This window comes from Phoca vitulina, unplaced genomic scaffold, assembly GCF_004348235.1.
Source record: "Phoca vitulina isolate PV1807 unplaced genomic scaffold, GSC_HSeal_1.0 scaffold20, whole genome shotgun sequence".
Lineage (NCBI taxonomy): Eukaryota > Metazoa > Chordata > Mammalia > Carnivora > Phocidae > Phoca > Phoca vitulina.
The window spans coordinates 3,352,900-3,374,452 of record NW_022589723.1 but is presented as its reverse complement, the minus strand read 5'-3'; the positions used below and the strand labels follow the sequence as shown (position 1 = coordinate 3,374,452).

General features: G+C 40.5%; 1 protein-coding gene across 4 annotated transcripts in view; it reads right to left on the bottom strand.

Annotated features, from left to right (window-relative positions):
• FMN1 (formin 1) overlaps positions 1-21,553 on the bottom strand; it is a 418,828-nt gene that overhangs the window by 287,326 nt on the left and 109,949 nt on the right. For 3 of the 4 annotated variants that reach the window (XM_032417337.1, XM_032417336.1, XM_032417340.1), the window contains one exon: positions 16,857-17,035. The exons of the other annotated variant lie outside the window; for it this stretch is intronic. In XM_032417337.1, the coding sequence (XP_032273228.1) occupies positions 16,857-17,035 (179 nt within the window). The remainder of the gene's footprint in view (positions 1-16,856; positions 17,036-21,553) is intronic. 4 annotated transcript variants of the gene reach the window in all.

Sequence of the window (21,553 nt, the reverse complement as noted above, 5' to 3'; positions counted from 1 at the left end):
ATAAAGAAGATGTGGTATAGATCTACAATGGAATATTATGCAGCCATCAAAAAAAAAAAAACCCAAAATCTTGCCATTTGCAATGACGTGGATGGAACTGGAAGATATTATGCTGAGTGAAATAAGTCAATCAGAGAAAGACATGTATCATATGATCTCACTGATATGAGGAATTCTTAATCTCAGGAAACGAACTGAGGGTTGCTGGAGTGGTGGGGGGTGGGAGGGATGGGGTAGCTGGGTGATAGACATTGGGGAGGGTATGTGCTACGGTGAGTGCTGTGAATTGTGTTAGACTGTTGAATCACAGACCTGTACCTCTGAAACAAATAATACATTATATGTTAAAAAAGAAAAAAGAAGATAGTAGGAAGGGAAAAATGAAGTGGGGAAAATCGGAGGGGGGGACGAACCATGAGACACTATGGACTCTGAGAAACAAACTGAGGGTTCTCGAGGGGAGGGGGGTGGGGGGATGGGTTAGCCTGGTGATGGGTATTAAAGAGGGCATGTACTGCATGGAGCACTGGCTGATATATGCAAACAATGAATCATGGAACACTACATCAAAAACTAATGATGTGGGGCACCTGGGTGGCTCAGATGGTTAAGCGTCTGCCTTCGGCTCAGGTCATGATCCCAGGGTTCTGGGATCGAGTCCCGCATCAGGCTCCCTGCTAGGCGGGGAGCCTGATTCTCCCTCTGCCTCTGCCTCTCTCTCTCTCTGACTCTCATGAATAAATTAATAAAACATAAAAAAAAAACTAATGATGTATGGTGATTAACATAACATAAAATTTAAAAAATGTAAAAAAAGTGGTATATATATTTATAAATATAAATAAATAAATTATATACACAGGCACACACCCCACTTCTTTACCCATTAATCTGTCGATGCACACTAGGGCTGCTTTCATATCTTGGCTATTGTAAATAATGTTGTGATAAACATAGGGATGCGTGCATCCCTTTGAGTTAGTGTTTTTATATTTGGGGGAAAATACCCAGTGGTGCGATTCCTGGATTGTAGGGTAGTTCTATTTTTAACTTTTTGGGGAACCTCCATACTGTTTTCTCCGAGGCTATACCAATTTGCATTCCCACCAACAGTTCAAGAGGGTTTCTTTTCTCCACATCCTCGCCAACACTTCTTGTTTCTTGTATTGTTGATTTTAGCCATTCTGACAAGTGTGAGGTGGTATCTCATTGTAGTTTTGATTTGCATTTCCCTGCTGATGAGCGATGTTGAGCATCTTTTTGTGTGTCTTTTGGCCATCTGTATCTTCTTTGGAGAAATGTCTGTTCATGTGTTCTGTGCATTTTTAATCAGATTATTTGGGTTTTTTGGTGTTGAGTTGTATAAGCTCTTTATATGTTTTGGATATCAACCTTTTATTGGGTATGTCATTTGCAAATATCTCCTCCCATTCAGTAGGTTGTCTTTTAGTTTTATTGATTGTCTCTTTCACTGTGCAGAAACTTTTTATTTTGACATAGTCCCAATAGTTTATTTTTGCTTTTATGTCCCTTGCCTTAGGAGACATATCTAGAGATACACTGTTATGGCCAACATCAGAGACATTACTGCCTGTGCTCTCTTCTAGGATATTTAAGAAGCCTGCAAATTTGATCTCAGTTGATTGGTCTTGAAAAATGAATTTTTTAATGCTTTAACATTTTCAGGGGGAAAAATAATAACTTCTCCTGGACATCACTTATCTCAGTGTCTTATTCTATGATACATACTTATTAAATATCTACTACACAAAACCAGTACCAGCCAAGACTTTCTCCTTTACAACCTCCCCTGAATCTCTTTTGTTCTGTATGTATCAAGGGCAGGCCACCCCAAGATGGGCCACCATGGCAAGAAGATTATTTTGTGTTGAAGGCAATTGAGACCTTGCAGGCTCAAGAGAAGCTTTTACCCCTCCCTTAGCCACACAGAAGAATCTGAATTGGGGGTCTTCCCCAGAAAAATGGCTATTACCAGTGATAAATTTTATGAGTGACCCATCTGTATGGCAGGACAAACATCTAGTTACCAAACATCCGCTCTTATTGCCCTGTGAATTGCATTCCTTCCCTTCCGAAGTCCCAGACCCCTACCCCTTTCTCCTTAGTTTAGGATAACATATATACCCCATTTTGCCTATCTTTGGAATTTCCATGTCTTTGTGGATTCTCTGTATGTATGAAATTAAATTTGATTTTTTCCTGTTAGTCTGTTTCCTGTCTATCTGATTCTTAGTCCAGCTAGAAGAGGACAGGAAACTCACGCTCCTTGACAGTTCTAGTGTCAAGACCCTTAAGCCCTATAATAGCTATATCTGTGCAAGAGGCCAGATAAAGTGACCCACCTTAGACAACTAAGTTAAAACATGTAGTATTTGACCCATGTGATGTTCTTTGTAACTATTTGTTAAAAACAATTTGTACCCAGGGGCACCTGGGTGGCTCAGTTAGTTAAGCATCTGCCTTCCGCTCAGGTCATGATCTCAGGGTCCTGGGATCAAGTCCCACATTGGGCTCCCTGCTTAGCGGGGAGCCTGCTTCTCCCTCTCCTTCTGCGCCTCCCCCTCGCTTGTGCTCACTCTTTCAAATAAATAAATAAAATCTCAAAAAAAAAAAAAGAAAAACAACTGGTATCCAGCTACTCAAAAACTGGACACTATTTGTGTGGAGAATTCACTGCTAGTGTTTCTCTTATCTCACCATCCTCTCAGACTAAAGTGGAAGGCACCTGTACTTCACGACAATAAGAACATCAGCCCAACAAACTGACACCTGGTGAAATAAGCCTGCAAGAGTGATTGCAAGAAAAAAGGCCCATTGCCTGAGAGCGTCAGTAGAACTTTCTTGGCTCTCATAAGATTAGAGGAATCAGCATTAAAAAGTACTAAGTCAATTTGCAGAAATTGGACATTGCCTAAAAGAAAAACCTCCTAAAGTCCTCCCAACCTCTACTCTTTACAGCCCTCCCCCACATCATTCAGTTTAGATAATTCCTCCCCTACATTCTCATAAAACCCCAGAAAGGCAAGGGAAAAGTAAAGCAAGTGAGATTAATTTCACAGTGTTAGGCTACATGAGTCTCCTCCTGTTTCTCTTACCTAATTTACTTCAAGTTCTGGGCCTGTTTTTAATGACTAATCGCTTCCAGCTTCTAAAGTGGTTCAACTAGCTTCATGTGATGATTACTTGAAGAAAGTAGAAGGGAGCTAAAATTACTAAGGGTGAGTAAGGATGTAGAAACTATTGCTGTGGAGGACAAGTTTAGACCAGTGGACTGGGGAGAGTAAGTAAACTATGGATATAGATGTGAGTGGTATAATGGGTGGAAATGCGGTTTGGGGTTTTTACTTAGTACATGAAGTCTGATACCAATGGTGAGACCTGAGGAAATTATGACATCACAAGCACTCAAAGACACTTGTTAAATTAACGACATCCTATGGAAGGAGATTAGGATTATGGAAGAATGGGGGTAGAATCAAAGTGCTGGGAAGCTGAACAGGACTTCAGAAATATTAAAAATCAACTACTTCGGGGCACCTGGGTGACTCTGGTTAAGTGTCTGCCTTCAGCTCAGGTCATGATCCCAGGGTCCTGGGATCAAGCCCCGCATCGGGCTCCCTGCTCAGCGGGAAGCCTGCTTCTCCCTCTCCCGCTCCCCCTGCTTGTGTTCCCTCTCTCGCTGTATCTCTGTCAAATAAATAAATAAAATGTTTTAAAAAAAAAATCTTAAAAAAAAGAAATCAACTACTTCAACATTCTTGTTTTATTTTTTATTTTTTTAAATTATGATAGTATTCTTTTTTCTTAAGATTTTATTTATTTGACACACAGAGATAGTGAGAGAGAGAGCACAAGCAGTGGGAGTGGCAAGCAGGCAGAGGCAGAGGGAGAAGCAGACTTCTCACTGAGCTAGGAGCCCGATGTGGGGCTCGATCCCAGGACCCTGGGATCATAACCTGAGCCGAAGGCAGACGCTTAACCAATTGAGCCACCCAGGCGCCCCAACATTCTTGTTTTAAAGATGAAGCCATCTGAAGTCAAGCGAAGCTAAGGAACTGGTACTAGTTCACCCTGCTCAAGTGCAGCAACAAGATGGGAAACAAGGTATCCCAACTCCTGTTCACCTCCCATCTCCCCACTGCCCCTGGCCTACGAGCCTACCTTCTTCCTAAACAGCATCCTCCTTATGTTTGTTTTCCACATCTTCAAAATGGAGTCATGAGACCAAATAAAAGACAAAGTCCGAGACCTCCTTAAGCTTCCCTTTCTATTTCAGGTTTGTAGCATCTTCCTTGCCTTCAAGGTGCGGCTTCCCTCTGCCCACTGACACAACACTTATAACAGCCCCGCTGCGTCAGCCTATGAGAAGCCGGCAACTGTTTTTACTAATTGTCTTTTAAAAAAACAACAGGCTGCATGACCCTATTGCAAGGGCAGGTCTCAGTGATTGCGGCTTTTTTCCACTGAGCAGTCTTAGTGTAAAATGTTTCTAAGACTGGTTCCAGTGAGCAGTATCAAATCTTCAGAGGAAATGGGTTGAATATTGGTAACAAACCAGAAGACTGAAAGTTAAAAAGAGAGGCTGGGGCATACTTGTGAGGATGGAAGCAAATAAGAGAGCAGTGTGTCTGTGGTCTTTCAATGATCAGGAACCCCCAGGGCAGTGTGTACTGTTAAGATCCCAGCCTTGAATCTTGAGTTCACATCCTACTCTGCTCCTTCAAGAAGCTTGACGTTGGGCAAGCAACCTATGCCTCAGCTTCCTCACCAGGATACGGGGAATAAGAAAAGTACCTACCTCATGGGTTGTTAGGAGCATTAAGTGAGCTAATATGTTTGGCACTCTCACCAATGCCTGGCACATAGTAGGTAGTATATCGGTGTAATATATTTTCTTAGCAAAGCAACAACCTTCTTAGAGCCATCAACCAGCATCTAAGAGATTTTTTTTAACCTTGTCAATACGAAACAAGTATTTACTGATGAGATGACAGCCCAAGCAGGAAGCTGCCCCTCCCAATTCCTTCTACCAATGCACTTGGGCAGAGGGGCCTTTTGGTTTGAACAGGATCATGCCTACTAAATACAACACCTAACCATGCCACAGCTGTGCCAAGAGTGAATAGAGTGTCAAAGAAAACTCTTTCAAGGGATCCCTTGGGGTGTTTCAGGGCCAAGACTCTCTGGATTTGTTTTGTCCACCTGTATCACCTAAAGGGAGTAAATTACTCTAAAATTCTCCCAGATGGCCACTGTAGGAGACAAAGTTCATCACGTTCTTTATTACTTTTCCTGTGCCCCAAGATGATTTTTTAAAAAGATTTTATTTATTTATTTGAGAGAGAGAGAGAACATGGATGTGCATGTGTGAGTTGGGGGAGGGGCAGAGGGAGAGAATTCCAAGCAGACTCCCCGGTGAGCATGGGGCCCAACCTGGGACTTGATCTCACAACCCTGAGATCATCACCTGAGCTGAAACCAAGTCCGATGCTTAACGGACGGAGCAACTCAGGCGCCCCCTCCAAGATGATTTTTAAAGCAACTCAATCATTTCAGAAAAAAAATAATCCATGAATTTAGATTTTTCTCCAGAAAATCCTTTTCTCAAGAGTCTATTGACACATGTTGCTGCTGAACCTCAGAGTATGGTCCCTTAGCACCGTGACTTCCCCCCACTTGTGGGGAAGGGGTACTCCCAGACAGTGGCCAGTCTGGAAAGTGCCCAGGTCAGCAACAGCACAGCACTGACCATTTTCTTGTTTTGTTTTTAGGCCAATGCATTAGGCGTCAAAGGTGTTAGTTCATTTAAAATTTCCTTACTCTTACAAATACAAAAATCAAGCCTGAAAATAGTTATTACATTAGGATCTTACTATCAAATATTTCAAAGATTAATTCCACCAAACAGTACCCAAGGTTCTCTGGAAATGGATTCAATGTCCGTGACAAAATAAAATAATGTAAGGGGGAGAAGGAAAGGCTGAGACTCACTTGTGAAGCTGGAGGGTAAGGGAGGGAGAAAATGAGCATTCTTTAAGGTACAGAATTTCCTGGGACATGTTTCTGAAGGTTTTTGAGCTTTTCTAAAATAAATATTTATGCTCCACATGGACAATCACTCCAGAAAGTATGGAGTCCATAAAGAAAGCATTTCATTGCGGTTAAAGTTTTAGATGAAGATCTGGAATCTAATAAACCATATATACCTATTGCTGCTTATAGTCTCCTTCTTCCCAAAGAATAAAAACTAGACAGCCGTTGGCTATGCTATAGCTGCGTATCTTTTTCTTTTCCTTCCTTAATTTCTTTTAGGTACAAGTTATCTTGAGAATATTAATTCAAACACCAAAGATCCAGGTATTATTTTTAAATTTTTTTTTATACTTAAAGGAGGCAATTGAAAAATTAGGGAAGGTATGGATTTACCTAAAACAAAATGAAGGTAGATGAAAAGAACATGCATGAGGGAAGAAGGGGGAGAGAAGTAGCATTTTGTAGGGTGTCATTGTTGTCCCAAGTGGGCATCACGCTAGGTTCTTATGGGAGTTTTCTTGTACTTTCCCTAACCCCCCCACAACTCTATGAAAAGGCATCATTAATCCCATTTTGTAGATGAATGCTGCCCACTGCCAGTTTCCGCAGTGATTGAAACGATCTCTATCTTTGTCTCCAATACAGTAGATACTAGCTACAGGTGTCTTCTGTGCACTTAAAATGTGGCTCGTGTGACCAAGAAATTAATTTTTTTTTTATTTAAGAGACAGAGAGAGAGAGAGAGAGAAAGAGAGAGCATGAGCAGGGGGTAGAGTAGAAGGAGAAGCATACTCCCCACTGAGCAAGAGCCCGATGCAGGGCTTGATCCCAAGACCCTGGGGTCATGACCTGAGCCAAAGGCAGACACTTAACTGACTGAGCTACCGAGGCACCCTGAGAAACTAAATTTTAAATTTTATTTAACTTTAATTAATAGCCACATATGGGGGCACCTGGCTGGCTCAGTCAGTACAGCATGAGACTCTTGACCTTGCGGTTGTGAGTTTGAGCCCCACGATGAGAGTAGAAATTACTTAAAAATAAAACCTTTAAAAATAAATAAAATAAAATAAAATCCTAAAAAAACAGCCACATACGGCAGTGATTGTACTGAGCACTGCTATAGATGTTAATACTGAGGTTCAAAGAAATTAGGTCAATTCTAAGATTATACAACCAATGAGTGGCAAAGCCAGGATTTGAACTAAATCAATCTGATTCTAAAAGTTCATTCTTTTCATTACCGCAAAGTCAAACAATGCTAGTATTTTGTAACAGTTCTCCTTCACATTGAAAAGTCAGAATGGAGGCAAAATATATCACCTCATTACTGGAACCAATGGCTACTGAAGCTAGAAGGAATTTGCTGAGGACAGGAAGGAAACAAAGATTAGGAGCCCTGATCTGATCAGCGATGATCCCTTTAAGTTAATACTCACAATTTAGTCATATTAAAAGAAAAATATGGAAACAAATGTAAATGCATTAAAATTGCAAAGAAGAAAGGTAGGCATTGTCACAGCTATGATCCTATCCTTGAACACAGTTAAAGAGAGGGCAAGGGGGGGGGCAAGAACTATGGTTTTGAAATGGGACATATTTGGGTTCAATATGAAATATTACTTATTGGTCACATACTAGCTGTGTCACTTAGGCACTTAAAGAACTTCTATGAACCAGTACCTACATTTATAAAATGGGGAAAATAATATTTAACTCATAGGACTGTTCTAAGGATTAAATGTGCACATTTTCCTAATCCAGTCTTCCTTGATCACCAAAGACACTCAATAAATAGGGCCTGGGGTGCCTGGGTGGCTCAGTTGGTTAAGTGTCTGCCTTCAGCTCAGGTCATGATCCCAGGGTCCTGGGATCGAGCCCGGCATCGGGAGGGTTCCCTGCTCGGCGGGAAGCCTGCTTCTCCCTCTCCCTCTCCCACTGCCCCTGCTTGTGTTCCCTCTCTTGCTATGTCTCTATCTGTCAAATAAATAAATAAAATCTTTAAAAAACTGAATAAATAAATAGGGGCTGTCATTGTGGAGTGCAGTTAGTTTCAGGGATCAGTGGGTGAGAGAATCACATTTCCATAGTTTTGAAATATATTCACTATTGCCTCCACTTTATACATCATTTTTAAAAAGATTTTATTTATTTATTTGAAAAAGAGAGAGAGAGAGTATGAGTGGGGACAGGGGCAGAGGGAGAAGCAGGCTCCCTGCTCAGCAGGGAGCCCGATGAGGGGCTTGATCCCAGGACCCTGAGATCATGACCTGAGCCCAAGGCAGACGCTTAACCAACTGAGCCACCCAGGCGCCCCTATACATCATTTTAATTTGGGATTTAAACAAAAGTATAAAGAGCACTACTGTCACATTCAACACTTTAAAAAGTATCATGAAATATTCTTAAGGAATGTTTTAATTGTTCCTAGAATCAAGGTCATTTACTTTCTATAGGCGGAGGGGGATGTTTATGATACATGTTATTACAGGACATTTATAGAGTAGCTGCAATTCTTAAAGCAATTTAGAAATAATGAGAATAATAAATCAAGATGGCTTAATTAAAGCCTATAAAAATCTAAAGGCAAGAGAAAAAATAACTAGGCCATTCCAGCTGAAACCTCATGTTAACACTCCCTCAACATTCTCTAGCCAAAGACTACTGCATTTAAAATTCTAATTGTGTCATATGGGATTGTCATTTTAACCACAAACGTCCATGTATATCCTGGAGAGATAAGGAAAATGCTTTCCTGAAATACACACATGGAACATAGATGATACATGGAGAATCCAGAGACCAAGGTTTAAAGAGACCATGTGAGGCTCGCAGCACTCAGTCAGGTGAGTACATACAGAGCTTCGGTTTTTCAGACGGAAAAGGCAGACTTAAAACATGAAACTCGTTCAAAGGGGGGCAAAAAAAAAAGCAATTATCTGAATTTTAGGGAAACCAAATAAAATACGTCAGCAGCAATATACCAATGCATTTAAATAAAATTCCTAGGCAAATTTCTCACTATTTTTACACAACTCAGTTCTAGTCTATGTTCTCCCAGGCTTTAAAAGCATAATACAGAGGCACCTGGGTGGCTCAGTTGGTTACACATCTGTCTTCAGCTCAGATCATGATCTCAGGGTCCTGGGATGGAGCCCAAATTCAGTCTCCCTGCTCAGTGGGGAGTCTGCTTCTCCCTCTGCCCCTCCCCCCACTCATACTCTCTCTCTCTCAAATAAATAAAATCTTCTTTAAAAAAGCATAATACAAAATTTTCTCTGTATACTCTCAAGAGTCCAAATTTTTTTTTAAAGATTTTATTTATTTATATGACAGAGAGAGAGAGAGAGAGAGAGCACACAAGCAGGGGGAAGAGCAGAGGGAGGGGGAGAAGCAGGCTCTCCGCTGAGCAGGGAGCCCGATGTGGGGCTCAATCCCAGGACCCTGGAATCATGACCTGAGCCCGAAGACAGATGCTTAACCCACTGAGCCACCCAGGCGCCCAGGAGTCCAAATTTTATATGCACAGCTATCATAGTGCATGTTGGAATAGACAAAAAGGAAGTAAGTACAGTAAGTGTTATCAAGATCAAAGAAAAGCAAATTTCACAGTTCCATTAACCATTAACGTGGTTCAATGGGTAAGCCAAGTTCTTTTCGTTTTATAAAGAAATGTGAGACATTACTAGACTTGTCATTATCTTGCAGTACATACAGAGGACAGGAGGATGTCAAGGGAAGTGTGGAAAATGGCATAAGAACTGAACTTGATGACTGGCATTAATAAGGATTTCTATTTAAATAAGATAACTTTCCATACCAATTTCAAAATTGGAACTAATTTGAGAGATAAACTGGTTAAATTTCATGGGGCTTAGGAGTAGAATCAGATAACCCCCTTTTCAGCTGCTTTATCATGATTTAAAGTGATGCGGCATTTGTAAGAAAAAAAAAAAAGGCGATTTTCCAATTCAACACATAATTCATGACTTTCACCTCTTCTCTTTACCTGGATCACTTCTTGATCATTTATCCTCCAGCCAATAGGCACATGTTCTCTGTCTTGCTCTTTCTCTGTCTTTCTCACTCTTTCTCTCTTTCACACACACATACACTCACACATATGTACTCACATATACAAATAAACATGCCCCTTCAGGAAACAAACTACACTGATATTTCTGAATTCTCTTCACTTGCAAATACAGGCCCACTGTCATGGTGATGCTACTCATTTGGGTGAGTCAATCTGTGGCCTTGAGCTTTAAGTGGTAGGCTCTCATTGGCTTCCAAGAAAACAAGACAAGGACATGGCCTTTTCCGGGGACTGCAAAGGCACTGTGCATTCTTTGTTGTTGAATCTAAATTATGCTCTGGAGTCTGCCGTTTAGGATTGGGGCGCAAGGAATGACATCATCTCAGGTTCTCCTCAGTACTTCCCCTTTAATTCTAGAGACCAAGGTCTTAAAGGGCCATGGCATCTGGTCTCCCATGTTAGCAGCTGCAGAATCTTCACTAGATTGAGTTCTGTGGGGTGATTTTGACTGTGGTTCTAGCTTCTAATGCTGAGCCTGGTTCTCAGTCCTTCTCACTGATTATGGGAGAGAACTTACATCCATTAAATGACTTTCTTTGTTTTGTTTCTGAAGTTAAAAACAAAACAAAAAACAAAGAAACAAAGAAGCAGCCAAAGTAGTGGAGAGGAAGAGGAGCTTAACATTGAAGCCCTTAGGTCTAGGGTCAGACAGACCTGGGTTCCAATCCTTGCCCCTGACTTGGCTGAAACTCTCTCCTTATTGTACAATTGATACAATACCCCAAAGGATGGTGCCTGGCATTTCAGAGGTGATCAATACATGGAAGTTTTTGTTATGGTTTAGATACTTAAGGTGGGGTATGGCCTTGGTAATTATATCCTTACATTCTTAAGATTCCATTACTTGGGAGCAGATATTGTGTCCTCCCCAGCCAATGAAGCCAATTCAGTAGGGAGAAATCAGGGCCGTACAGGTGAGAAGGTGATTGAGATGATCCTTGGAGACTAAAATCGCCAAGAAGAGTTCCGTTTGTATTTTCAAAGCCAGTGTGCAAAATCCTACTTTCAGAATCCGTGCAACCAACATACAACCCTGATGACTGCTTACCTTTTTTGCATTTTATATCTTTTTTTCAATCTCAGTCCTCAATCCTTTTAGGGTCTTTTCTACCCCAACCTTGTCCTGTGTTTATAGACATTTTATAAACCATCCCTCATGGTGAACATTCCTCTCAAATGGAATGTTTAAGAGTTTGCACCTGCTCTCTAGTCTGTCCATAGTGAGTTGCCTTCGACACATCTTGTTCAAGGTGTACTAGAAACTGAAGAACGTGGCCAATGATAGCTCCTACTTTGGTAGAATTATGATACTGCCCTTTGAAGCTGACTTTGTAATGTTCATACTCTAAATGGGCACTCTGGGGTGACAGAGGGTTTTTCATATATAGATGCTACCCCAGGACAATTCACACATTTGGTGCATTTGGATACTGCCCAAAAATTGATACTTAGATTTGCTAGATTTCATAAATAAGACATAGGACAACCAGTTAAATCTGAATTTCAGACAAACAACAAATTTTTTTTCACTCTAAGTATGTCCTACACAATATTTAGCAACCTCCTGACCCAGAAGTGGAACTAACTGCACATTGAGTTTAGTCTTTCAGGAGTTTTGTAGATCGGCCCACAGAATTTGTCTGAGGAGGACAAGAAGATAATCACCCCAGCAGAATCTCTCTGCACAGCAGACTGGCTGACATTCAGCCAAGTGATGCTAAGACAGAGGCACTGGCCGCTTAAACACTGAAATACATACTGGTTGGAAAATTACATGGTGCCCTGAGCCTGCCTAGTATCTACCCTACACCAGCCTTACCTCCTGCCGTTCCCCAAATGAACCTCTGTTCCTCTCACAATTCAGTAACTAAAGATGAATATGGCATGTGACAATATGGATGGACCTGAAGGACATCATGCTAAATGAGATAAGACAGAGAAAGACACATATCTTCCATTCTCACTTATATGTAGAATCTAAAAAAAAAAAACCTGAACTCACAGAAACAGAAGATAGATTGGCAGTTACCAATAAATAAATAAAATCTAGGCAGGGAATGGGGAGAGGGGGAAACAGGTGGAGGTGGTCAAAAGGTACAGACTTCCAGTTATGAGACTGATAAATTCTGGGGATGTAATGTACAGCATGGTGACTAGAGTTAACAATACTCTATTGCATATTTGGAAGTTGCAAAGAGAGTAGATCTTAATTTTTTTTTTTTTAAAGATTTTATTTATTTATTTGAGAGAGAGAGAACGAGAGACAGAGAGCATGAGAGGGAGGAGGGTCAGAGGGAGAAGCAGACTCCCTGCTGAGCAGGGAGCCCGATGTGGGACTCGATCCCGGGACTCCAGGATCATGACCTGAGCCGAAGGCAGTCGCTTAACCAACTGAGCCACCCAGGCGCCCGCAAAGAGAGTAATCTTAAAGTTTTTGTCACAAGAAAAAAAATGCGTCATTTTGTGAGGTGATAGATGTTAACTAAACTTGTTACAGTAATCATTTCATAATCTATGCACACATCAAATCATTATGTTGTACACCTGAAACTTATACAATATACAACTTATATGTCAAAGTACTTCAAAAAAACTGGGGGAGGAGGGAAGGTTAGCACTGGAGAGACAGAAAGTTGTATGAGCCTTCAAATAGAGTTAGGAGACAAATTTTGGTCTTGCGATCAGAGTTGTGACATGGTTCCTCACATTAGGACATAGATTTCACATTGAGAATATGAAGATCTATTTGTTTTCTTTAAATAATTCCCATTCCCCATATATTAATATTGCTTGGGCTGACTTATGCTCCTGTAATAGCATCGGGAAATTTAATATTATAGCACTTCATTTCATCTGTTCCTATGCCTCTCCATTCTGTCAAAACACACTTGATAAAGAAACTGAACATAAGCAAGTGTCCACAGTCCTAGAGCTGGTCAGTGGTCGAGCTGAGAGTGAAAGTGAAGGAGATCTCCATCTCTTGGTCTAGAGCAGAAGTTGGCAAACTGCAAATCTGGCCCATGGCCTGTTTTTGAATGACTCATAAACTAAGAGTGATCTTTACATTTTTACACGGTGAGGGGGAAAAAAATCAAAAGACGAATATTTCTTGATATGTGAAAATTAGATGAAACTCAAATTTCAGCATCTATAAACTTTAACTGGGACACAAGCTCACTCATTCACATATGTATTCTCCATGGCTGTTTTCTTTTTGGTTTTGTTCTTTTTTTGTTTTATTTTGTTTTAGATTTCATTTATTTATTCAAGAAAGAGAGACAGAGATAGTGAGAGAGAGCAGGAGCGGGGAGGAGAGGGAGAAACAGGCTTCCCGCTGAGCAGGGAACCCAAACTGGGGCTCGATCCCAGGACCCAGGGATCATGACCTGAGCCGAAGGCAAACGCCCAACGAACTGAGCCACCCAGGTGCCCCTCTACGGTTGTTTTTATCACCAGAGTTGAGTAGTTACAACATAGACTAATGGGCCCCAAGGTCTAAAATATTTCCTCTCTAGTTCTATTTAAAAAACAAAAAACAAAAAACTAAATTAATGTACAGCTAAATAAGAGAACTTAATAGCAGCCCCAGTCCGAATGCCAGTGGCCATTCTGATTTCTGGGTGTCAAACTCCCACTAATTCTTAAATGTTTTAGCTATCACCCCTGCATAATAGTGAGAAGCAGCATATCTATAGAAAAAGGCTGAGGAAAGTACCTTCCAGATATTGATGCTGCAAATCAGGTCCAGAACTGAAAACAGAGCAGTACTGTCAAACATTTAAAACTGATAAAAATATCACACAGCAGTAAATGCCTGCCTGACCTTACTATTCAAAGACCCCCCCGCCCCCCGCCCCAGAAGAAAGACGTCCTTATGAGCTGGCATGGTGATCAAAACTTTTACTAAATGAGTAGAACACTTTCAAATGGGCATCTTACTTATAATATCAATATTTAAAACATAGGAGTTAAATTGTGCTGTCTGAAGAGGGCAAACGACTTGGAGATGAGGAGCCTTAGGGCTCAAGGTGTAAAGACCACTCATGTAGAAAATAATCTAAAGAAACTATCCCAAGTTGCCTGGGTGGCTCCATAGGTTAAGCGTCTGCCTTTGGCTCAGGTCATGATCCTGGGATCGAGCCTCAGGATCAGATCGAGCCCAAGGATCGGGATCGAGGTATCAGGCTCCCTGCTCACTGGGGGGTCTGCTTGTCCCTCTCCTTCTGCCCCTCTCCCTGCTTGTTCTCGCTCTCTCTCAAATAAATAAATATAGTCTTTTAAAAAAATAAACGATTCCAATTTTTAAAAATTATAATTAATGGAAAACTAAGAAACATCATTTTTTAAATTTTATTATATATTCATATAATTATTTTATATATAAATATAATTTATATACCATATATAATGTATATAATATATAAATATAAATATGTAAATCTATAAACCATTAAAGGTGGTTCAGGAAATAGACCTTTTTTACGCAGTGATATGTATCAAAAACCTAAATACATTTATAGACAATAATCCCAAGTTTATCTTAAAGAAATAGTCCTAAATATTGGGGGTGGGGGGGAGAACAGGGACAGGAAAAATTATGTTTGGTAGTGCTATTTATTTCCAAATTGTGGACTATTCCAAAATTGAAAAGAACATCAACATCAAATAATAGAGAAATGATTTAAAAAATTTTTGAGATACAATGTAGTAGAATATTATACATTCACTTAAAACATATGTAGAGGGGTGCCTGGGTGGCTCAGTCATTTAAGTGTCTGCCTTCAGCTAGGGCAATGATCCCAGAGTCCTGGGATGAGCCCCAAGGCCGGGCTCCCCGCTCAGCTGGGAGCTTGCTTCTCCCTCTGCCTCTCCCCCCTCGCTTGTGCTCTCTCTTTCGCTCACTCTCTCTCTCTCAAACAAACAAATAAATCTTAAAAAAAAATAAAACACATCTAGAAAGAATATGTAACAATATGGATAAGCAATGTAAAAGTAATTGGTAAAGAAAAAAAGGGGGGAAACATATAAAATCTATGTTTACATGTTAAAATAATCCTTCATTTAAGATAAGTCATACATAGTGAAAAATACAAAGAAAATTTATCAAATTTTAACAGTTGTCCTTGGCTGCAGAAAGTTCTTTTCTTTCAATTTTACTACATATTTCAAATTTTCTAAAAGGATTGTTATAATTTTTATAATTGAAATAAGTAAAAATAAGAGATAATTTCATTCACAGGGGAGAAGGAAAACCAGAAATACATAGTTTAGCCAAAGTGTAAAAAAAAAAAAAAAAAAAAAACACAATAAACATAATTTTTTAAAAACACAGAAGAAAAAGAAAGTAGCCTTTCAAAAACCATTTCAGGGGCGCCAGGCTGGCTTAGTCGGAGCATGTGACTCTTGGTCTAAGGGTCATGAGTTCGAACCCCACGTTGGGTGTAGAGATTATGTAAATAAATAAAAACTTAAAAAAACAAAACCAAAAAAACCAAAAATCCACTTCAACACTTTCAGACCCCAAGCCTCCTGCTGCAGCAAACACAAAGTAATCTGACCAATAGATGTCACTGTTAGACTTCTTTCATTGACCACATCTTAAGATGCACAACCTAACTCTGGAGATAGGGGGACAAAAACAAAAACATTACAAATTTCCATTTCATCTCACAAAGGGCTGTAGATTTTTGATCTTTCAGCTTCATTCCAAACTTCCTTTTACAGTAACTGGGATGTTGAATGCTTTTCTAAAATGACATCCAGTGACAATGCTATTATGGTTAGGAAAAGCACAAGGTTCATCTGCTCTTGGTTGCTTGAGAAAATCTCCACTCATATGAAATATAGACCTAACCCATGTTTATCAAAGACATACTTCTGGGCCTGAAAGTAATGAATTGGAAGGTATCAAAAGGAATCAAGGACACAAGATTGCCAATGGGCATTAAAGTTAATGGCAAAGAAAAAAAAGGGGGGGAAGAAAAGAAAAAAGAGGAAGGAAGGAAGAAAGGAAAGGGGGAAAAAGAAGGAAAGAAAGAGAAAAAAGTTCTTCTTGGTTTCCTAATGCTCACCCTCATCTCTGAAAAGAAACAGAGATGGAGAGGGGTGGTGACAGTGATGACAATCTGGTCAATCTATCAGGCCATCTACAGTGTGGAAGTAGTACAACCCAGCCCACTGTTTTGTATAGTGTAGTTGATGGTTCTGTGTCAATGAGTACATGGATGAATGAGAAGGGAAAAGGCTGTTTTCTAAATGGGTCATCTTGTATTTGCTGATTTCCTGCTGACCTGTTCACCTGTTATTTGAGCAGCTGGAGAGAAAGAAAGGTTTAGGAACATGTGAGGGAGACAGGGTATTTAGATTGCTCTGGAGAATGCTCTCAAACTTAGTTTCTCAAATTTTTAGAAAAATGATATTAAGAGGTGACAAGCAGCAAACAGGTACTCCCACCACAAGGTTTAGGTAGCAAAGCTGACGTGGGGAGAGTACCCTGAAAACATTCAGGTAAACTGTAAACACAGTCACGTCCTAGTGCACACATTTCAGACCCCTGAGTAGTCTCTGTATTCTGCAGCTGACTGATTTTTAGAAAATGACCCCCACACAAAATGCAGCTTCAACAGTTTTACGAACACAATTTACATTAAGTGCATCTCTGTGGACTGCAAAGAATCACAGCTCGAGCACAAAGATTTCTACTTACATGGAGATCCAAGTAGAGTTCGCTTTTGTTTGGCTTCTCTCTCTCCTCATGGAGCAGAAACGGACAGGCTGGTCCTGCTCGATAGCCCAGGAACCATGCACCTCCATCCCTGTTGGGAAGGTCTTTAGCTGCTGTCTGCTCATTGAAACAGTCCCAGGGGAAGCTCTCGGAGGAGATGCCTAGACAAAAGCAGAGAAGACCATCAGTGACACGGCGGCTAGAAAAATATTGAGCCAGCCATATCTGGGGACTCCTACGTGGGCCATTTCATACTACCTCTTACATTCCTTTCTAGGTTGTATTTTTAGAGTATGCTCTCTTCCAAAAGTGCCTGTCTTGATTACTCTTTCTGAATCACACTAACAAAGAATTTAAAACACCTGCCCTCATACTCGATTTAAAAAGAGAAGTCTATTAGCTGTACTGTATGTTCATGATCCTTGCTTACCAATGCCAGCTATACAGATCGTTCTCTTTCAGACCGAATCAGAGGAGGGGCTGGAGGACAGAAGTCAGGAGGCCCGAGTTGTTGGATTCACTACCTAAAGGTGTTGCCTGAGCCAAGTCACCAATCACTAGTGTGCATTTTCTTCCGGAGCAGAAGCTGCAGCACGGTCATCTTCATTTCTTCATCTACCTTCATGGGGGTAGAATTACCATGCATGGTGCATATTGGCACTTGGTCACTTTGTTGAATGAGTGAACTGTTTGGGACTCACTTTTCTCATCTCCGGAATGAGGGTATTACGTCAGTTTTTACCTAAACTATGTTGGGATGATAGTAGTCAAGGATGCGCCAGGCACTGTGCTCAGCCCGGTTCTTCAATTTGTAAGAGAGCTCTATAGGTAGGCATCATTAGTGTTCCCATTTTATTTTATTATTATTATTTTTTAAGATTGTCTTTATTTATTTGACAGAGAGAGACACAGTGAGAAAGGGGACACAAGCAGGGGGGAGTGGGAGAGGGAAAAGCAGGCTTCCCACAGAGCAGGGAGCTCGATGCGGGGCTCGATCCCAGGACCCTGGGATCATGACCTGAGCCGAAGGCAGACACTCAATGACTGAGCCACCCAGGCGTCCCTAGTGCTCTCATTTTAGATGGGGAAATTGAAGCACAAAGAGATTAAGCAATTTGCTCCAGATCATAAAGTCAATAAATGGTAAAGCCAGAAACTGAACCCAGCCAGTTAAACACTAGAGGCCATGCTCTTAATAACTAGACTAGGCGGCCTGTGCCTGGCATTCTTGAAATGGCAATGCATGTTGTACAACAAAAGGACTTTGTGGTCAAATAAACGTGAGAAAACCTGTGTGCTCTATCCCTTAGAGCCACGATTCACGTTAGCGTAGTAAAGACTTTGAAACGCCCTTTAATAAAGAAGCTTAGCTCTGTATAATAGTGTTTTCTGAACTTATTGGACCACAGAATCCATTTAAAGGATCCTTGTGAAACATGTTGGAAGCCATTAGGGTTCCACTGGAACACAATTTGGAAAATTCTAGATTAGGTCACCTCTAAAGTCCCACACAGCTCTCAAGTTCCTAGGCCTCTTTTAATTCCTGGTAAGCAACCTTGGCAAAATATTAAGCAACCAGGCAGAAGGGTTTAGGCTCAGTGCATTTTGCAGTAGAGATCACTGTTGCATATATGATAGGGCATTTATTACACATAATCCTTGTAATAGTGTGTCTTTGATAGTAGCCCACAGCCAGCCAATGACTTTTGCCATATGGAAAACCTGACATACCAAGTTACTTGAGCTGAGAATAAGCCAGCTAGCAGAAGGACTGTGGGATAACATGCTTCCCCTTTAGATAAGAGTAGAATTTTAGAAGAAAGAAAATTTGAAAACAGCCAAGGTTTTACTTTGTGCTTGCTTGTTCAGTTGGTTGGTTTCCAATCACACTTCAAAGTGAAAGGTGATACAGGTCACAGCGTCTCTACAGTTGGCCTCTGGCAGGCTGTTGACAAAACACTATTCTGTAGCCACTGAGAAAATGAGGATCCAAGACCTCAGGCATCTCCTCTGCAGACATAGGGCATCTGGAAAGTTATAACCGGGCTGGCTCTTCCTTCATTTAAGCCAGATGTCTTAGAATGAGGGCCTTTTTATTCACCTGGCCTCACCCTTTCCTGCCCCTTTGCTACCTACTCTCTTGAGACAGACTGTCCCCTGGGCTTTTGCTTAAGACCTCCCCTCCTGCTCCGAAGACACAGAAAAGGGCTAGCGCCTAAAAGAACCTCAGAGAGGAGCACTCTGCTAAGCACCTCCCCTTTATCCTCATGTGACCCTTCGAGGAAGGTAGTGCTAGCTGTGCTGTAACAGATGGAGAGATAAAAGCTCAGGCTCTGTTTAACTTCCATTTATAAGGCTCATCTCCCTGCTAGAATACTTCTGTTTATATCTGGCAAGAAAGGAGGAAATCAAACTGTTTAAATTTAGGGTGTCCCCTCACTGTGCTACCTCATCTTCAGAAATGTGTTAATTACTAATCCCATCCCTCTTTTGAAATCCCTCCACTTTTCATTTTGATTTGGGGAGAGCGGCTGACTTTGGGTAAAGTTTACACAGATTAATAACATAAAACGTAGTCTGTATATCACAAACAACATAAGGTACAACACCTAAGGCAAGACATCTAGATCATCAGAGGCACATTGTCTGGTGACTGGAAGTTCATCATTTTGGTATAAGAGAGTGAGAAGTTCCCACAATAACAAGGATCTGGTGTCCTTGGATAAAATGTAGGTGCCCATGCAAACACACTCACACACCCTGCAGTAGCTATCCAACACTTCATTAATAACGTGTGCAGCATGATCCAATTCACTCTTTATGCACAGGAAAGACAACACCAAGGTTAAGCAAAGACAAGGAAAAGTAACTTCATTTTGGAGACCGTTTTCATTTTAAAGAGCCAATTTCTAACATCTGATATTTAACCAGACAATATCCCTATGAAGGAAATGCACAAGGTATAACGGTGACGCATAGTCATTTTGGTAAAGATCATCAGGACAGGAAAGGACCAAGGGCAGAAATAAGTAACAAAACTGTTATTCTCAAAAGTCTGACAAACAGGTGCAAATGACAAATTCACCATTAGAAAGGACATAACAAACTTACAAAGTAAGTCTTTGAATGGAGAGTTTTAATAATACCAACACAAGCTTTTTGAATAGTCAAAAATAAAACACATGTCCATATTGATTAGCATAGGTAGTGGCCACGCTATTCTCTTCAAATGAATAAATTTTAATAAAGAGAAAAAAATTACCTGAAATTAGGTAAGTATATTCTGTCAAATAGTCAAATGTCATCTAATTTTATGACACAAAGAGATTTTGAGGTGTTATATTTTCATTGAACATTTTGCAAAAAGCTGAGAACGGTCTCCTCAACTCAGTCATGTCTTTCCCTTCCATGTGCATATTAGAAGTCCATTTTCCACTCCATATTTATTGGTTATTTTGTTTCTCAAAGACATTTCAATAGCTTGATGAACCACACATGCACACAGGTTAATGCTACAGCTGACCACTGTTAATACAACATATAGCACGGACACAGCACAGAAAGGGCAACTTACCTTGGGACCACTTTGAAAGTCTGTGCTTTTCCCAACCATTCAAATGATGAGCTGCACTTCCTGATGCTAGCCTACAACATCAGACTGGGGTTTTACTGTCAATGATCAACACAATAGAAGCAGACAGAAAGGAAAAGTGATATGCCATTTAAAACTGGAAGCAGTCTCCATAGCTCGTCTTTCCAAAATGGAGTAAGTGTCCCTACCTGAGGATCACTGTTTCCACTATTTCACTTCCTCCCTGCATTATGATTATGCACCCAAGGCGTTTTCCAGTTGCATTTGGAGCTCCACCCATTGGCATAGATGTTGTGTATTTCCCCTGGTCCATGGATGTTGGATCTGGCCTTGTGTCTTGCTGTATCCAATTGAATGTGGGCAATGTGACAGGATGCCAATTCTGGGTCCAGGCCTTAAGAGGCATTTTGTGGTTTTCCCCCCTGCTTTGTGTTTCTGCCATCACCATGTGACAAGCATGTGCTAGGGAGCCCAAATGAGACACACAGAGAAGACCCAAACATAGTCCTGCTGCCTGGAATGAACCCAGATCAGATCAAGTGAATGACAGCCAACCAACTCTTAGAATGAGAACAATAAATATTTGCTGCGAGCCACTGAGATTTGCGGTTTATTTACCAAAATAGCTGCCTAATAGACCATCATCTGTCCCCACCAGAAGCACTGTATCTATTAAAAACTTTAAACCATTTCAGCTGAGAGGGCTTAATGACTACAATATATATTTTTTTGTAATTCCTACTAAAAACAATTATTCAATATATCAGGTTTTGGAAAATCAAGCAAAAACTCATGGCATACCCATTTCCTCATTCATACCAAGATTCACACACAAACTACATTGCATTAGAAAAATTAACCTTCTTTAGCAGGCATTGTCTTTAATTATCTAAAGAATATCTATATATCTATACCTATGCACCTACCTATATATATAGATATATATTCATATATAGATATATAGGTATACACATATATAGAACACATGTATAAATCCACTTCCAAAGAGAAGTTTGCAAACATACCATATAATCAGATCTGGACAAAAGTCCCTAAGGAACAAAATTACAGTGCCTTTCAGCTTTCC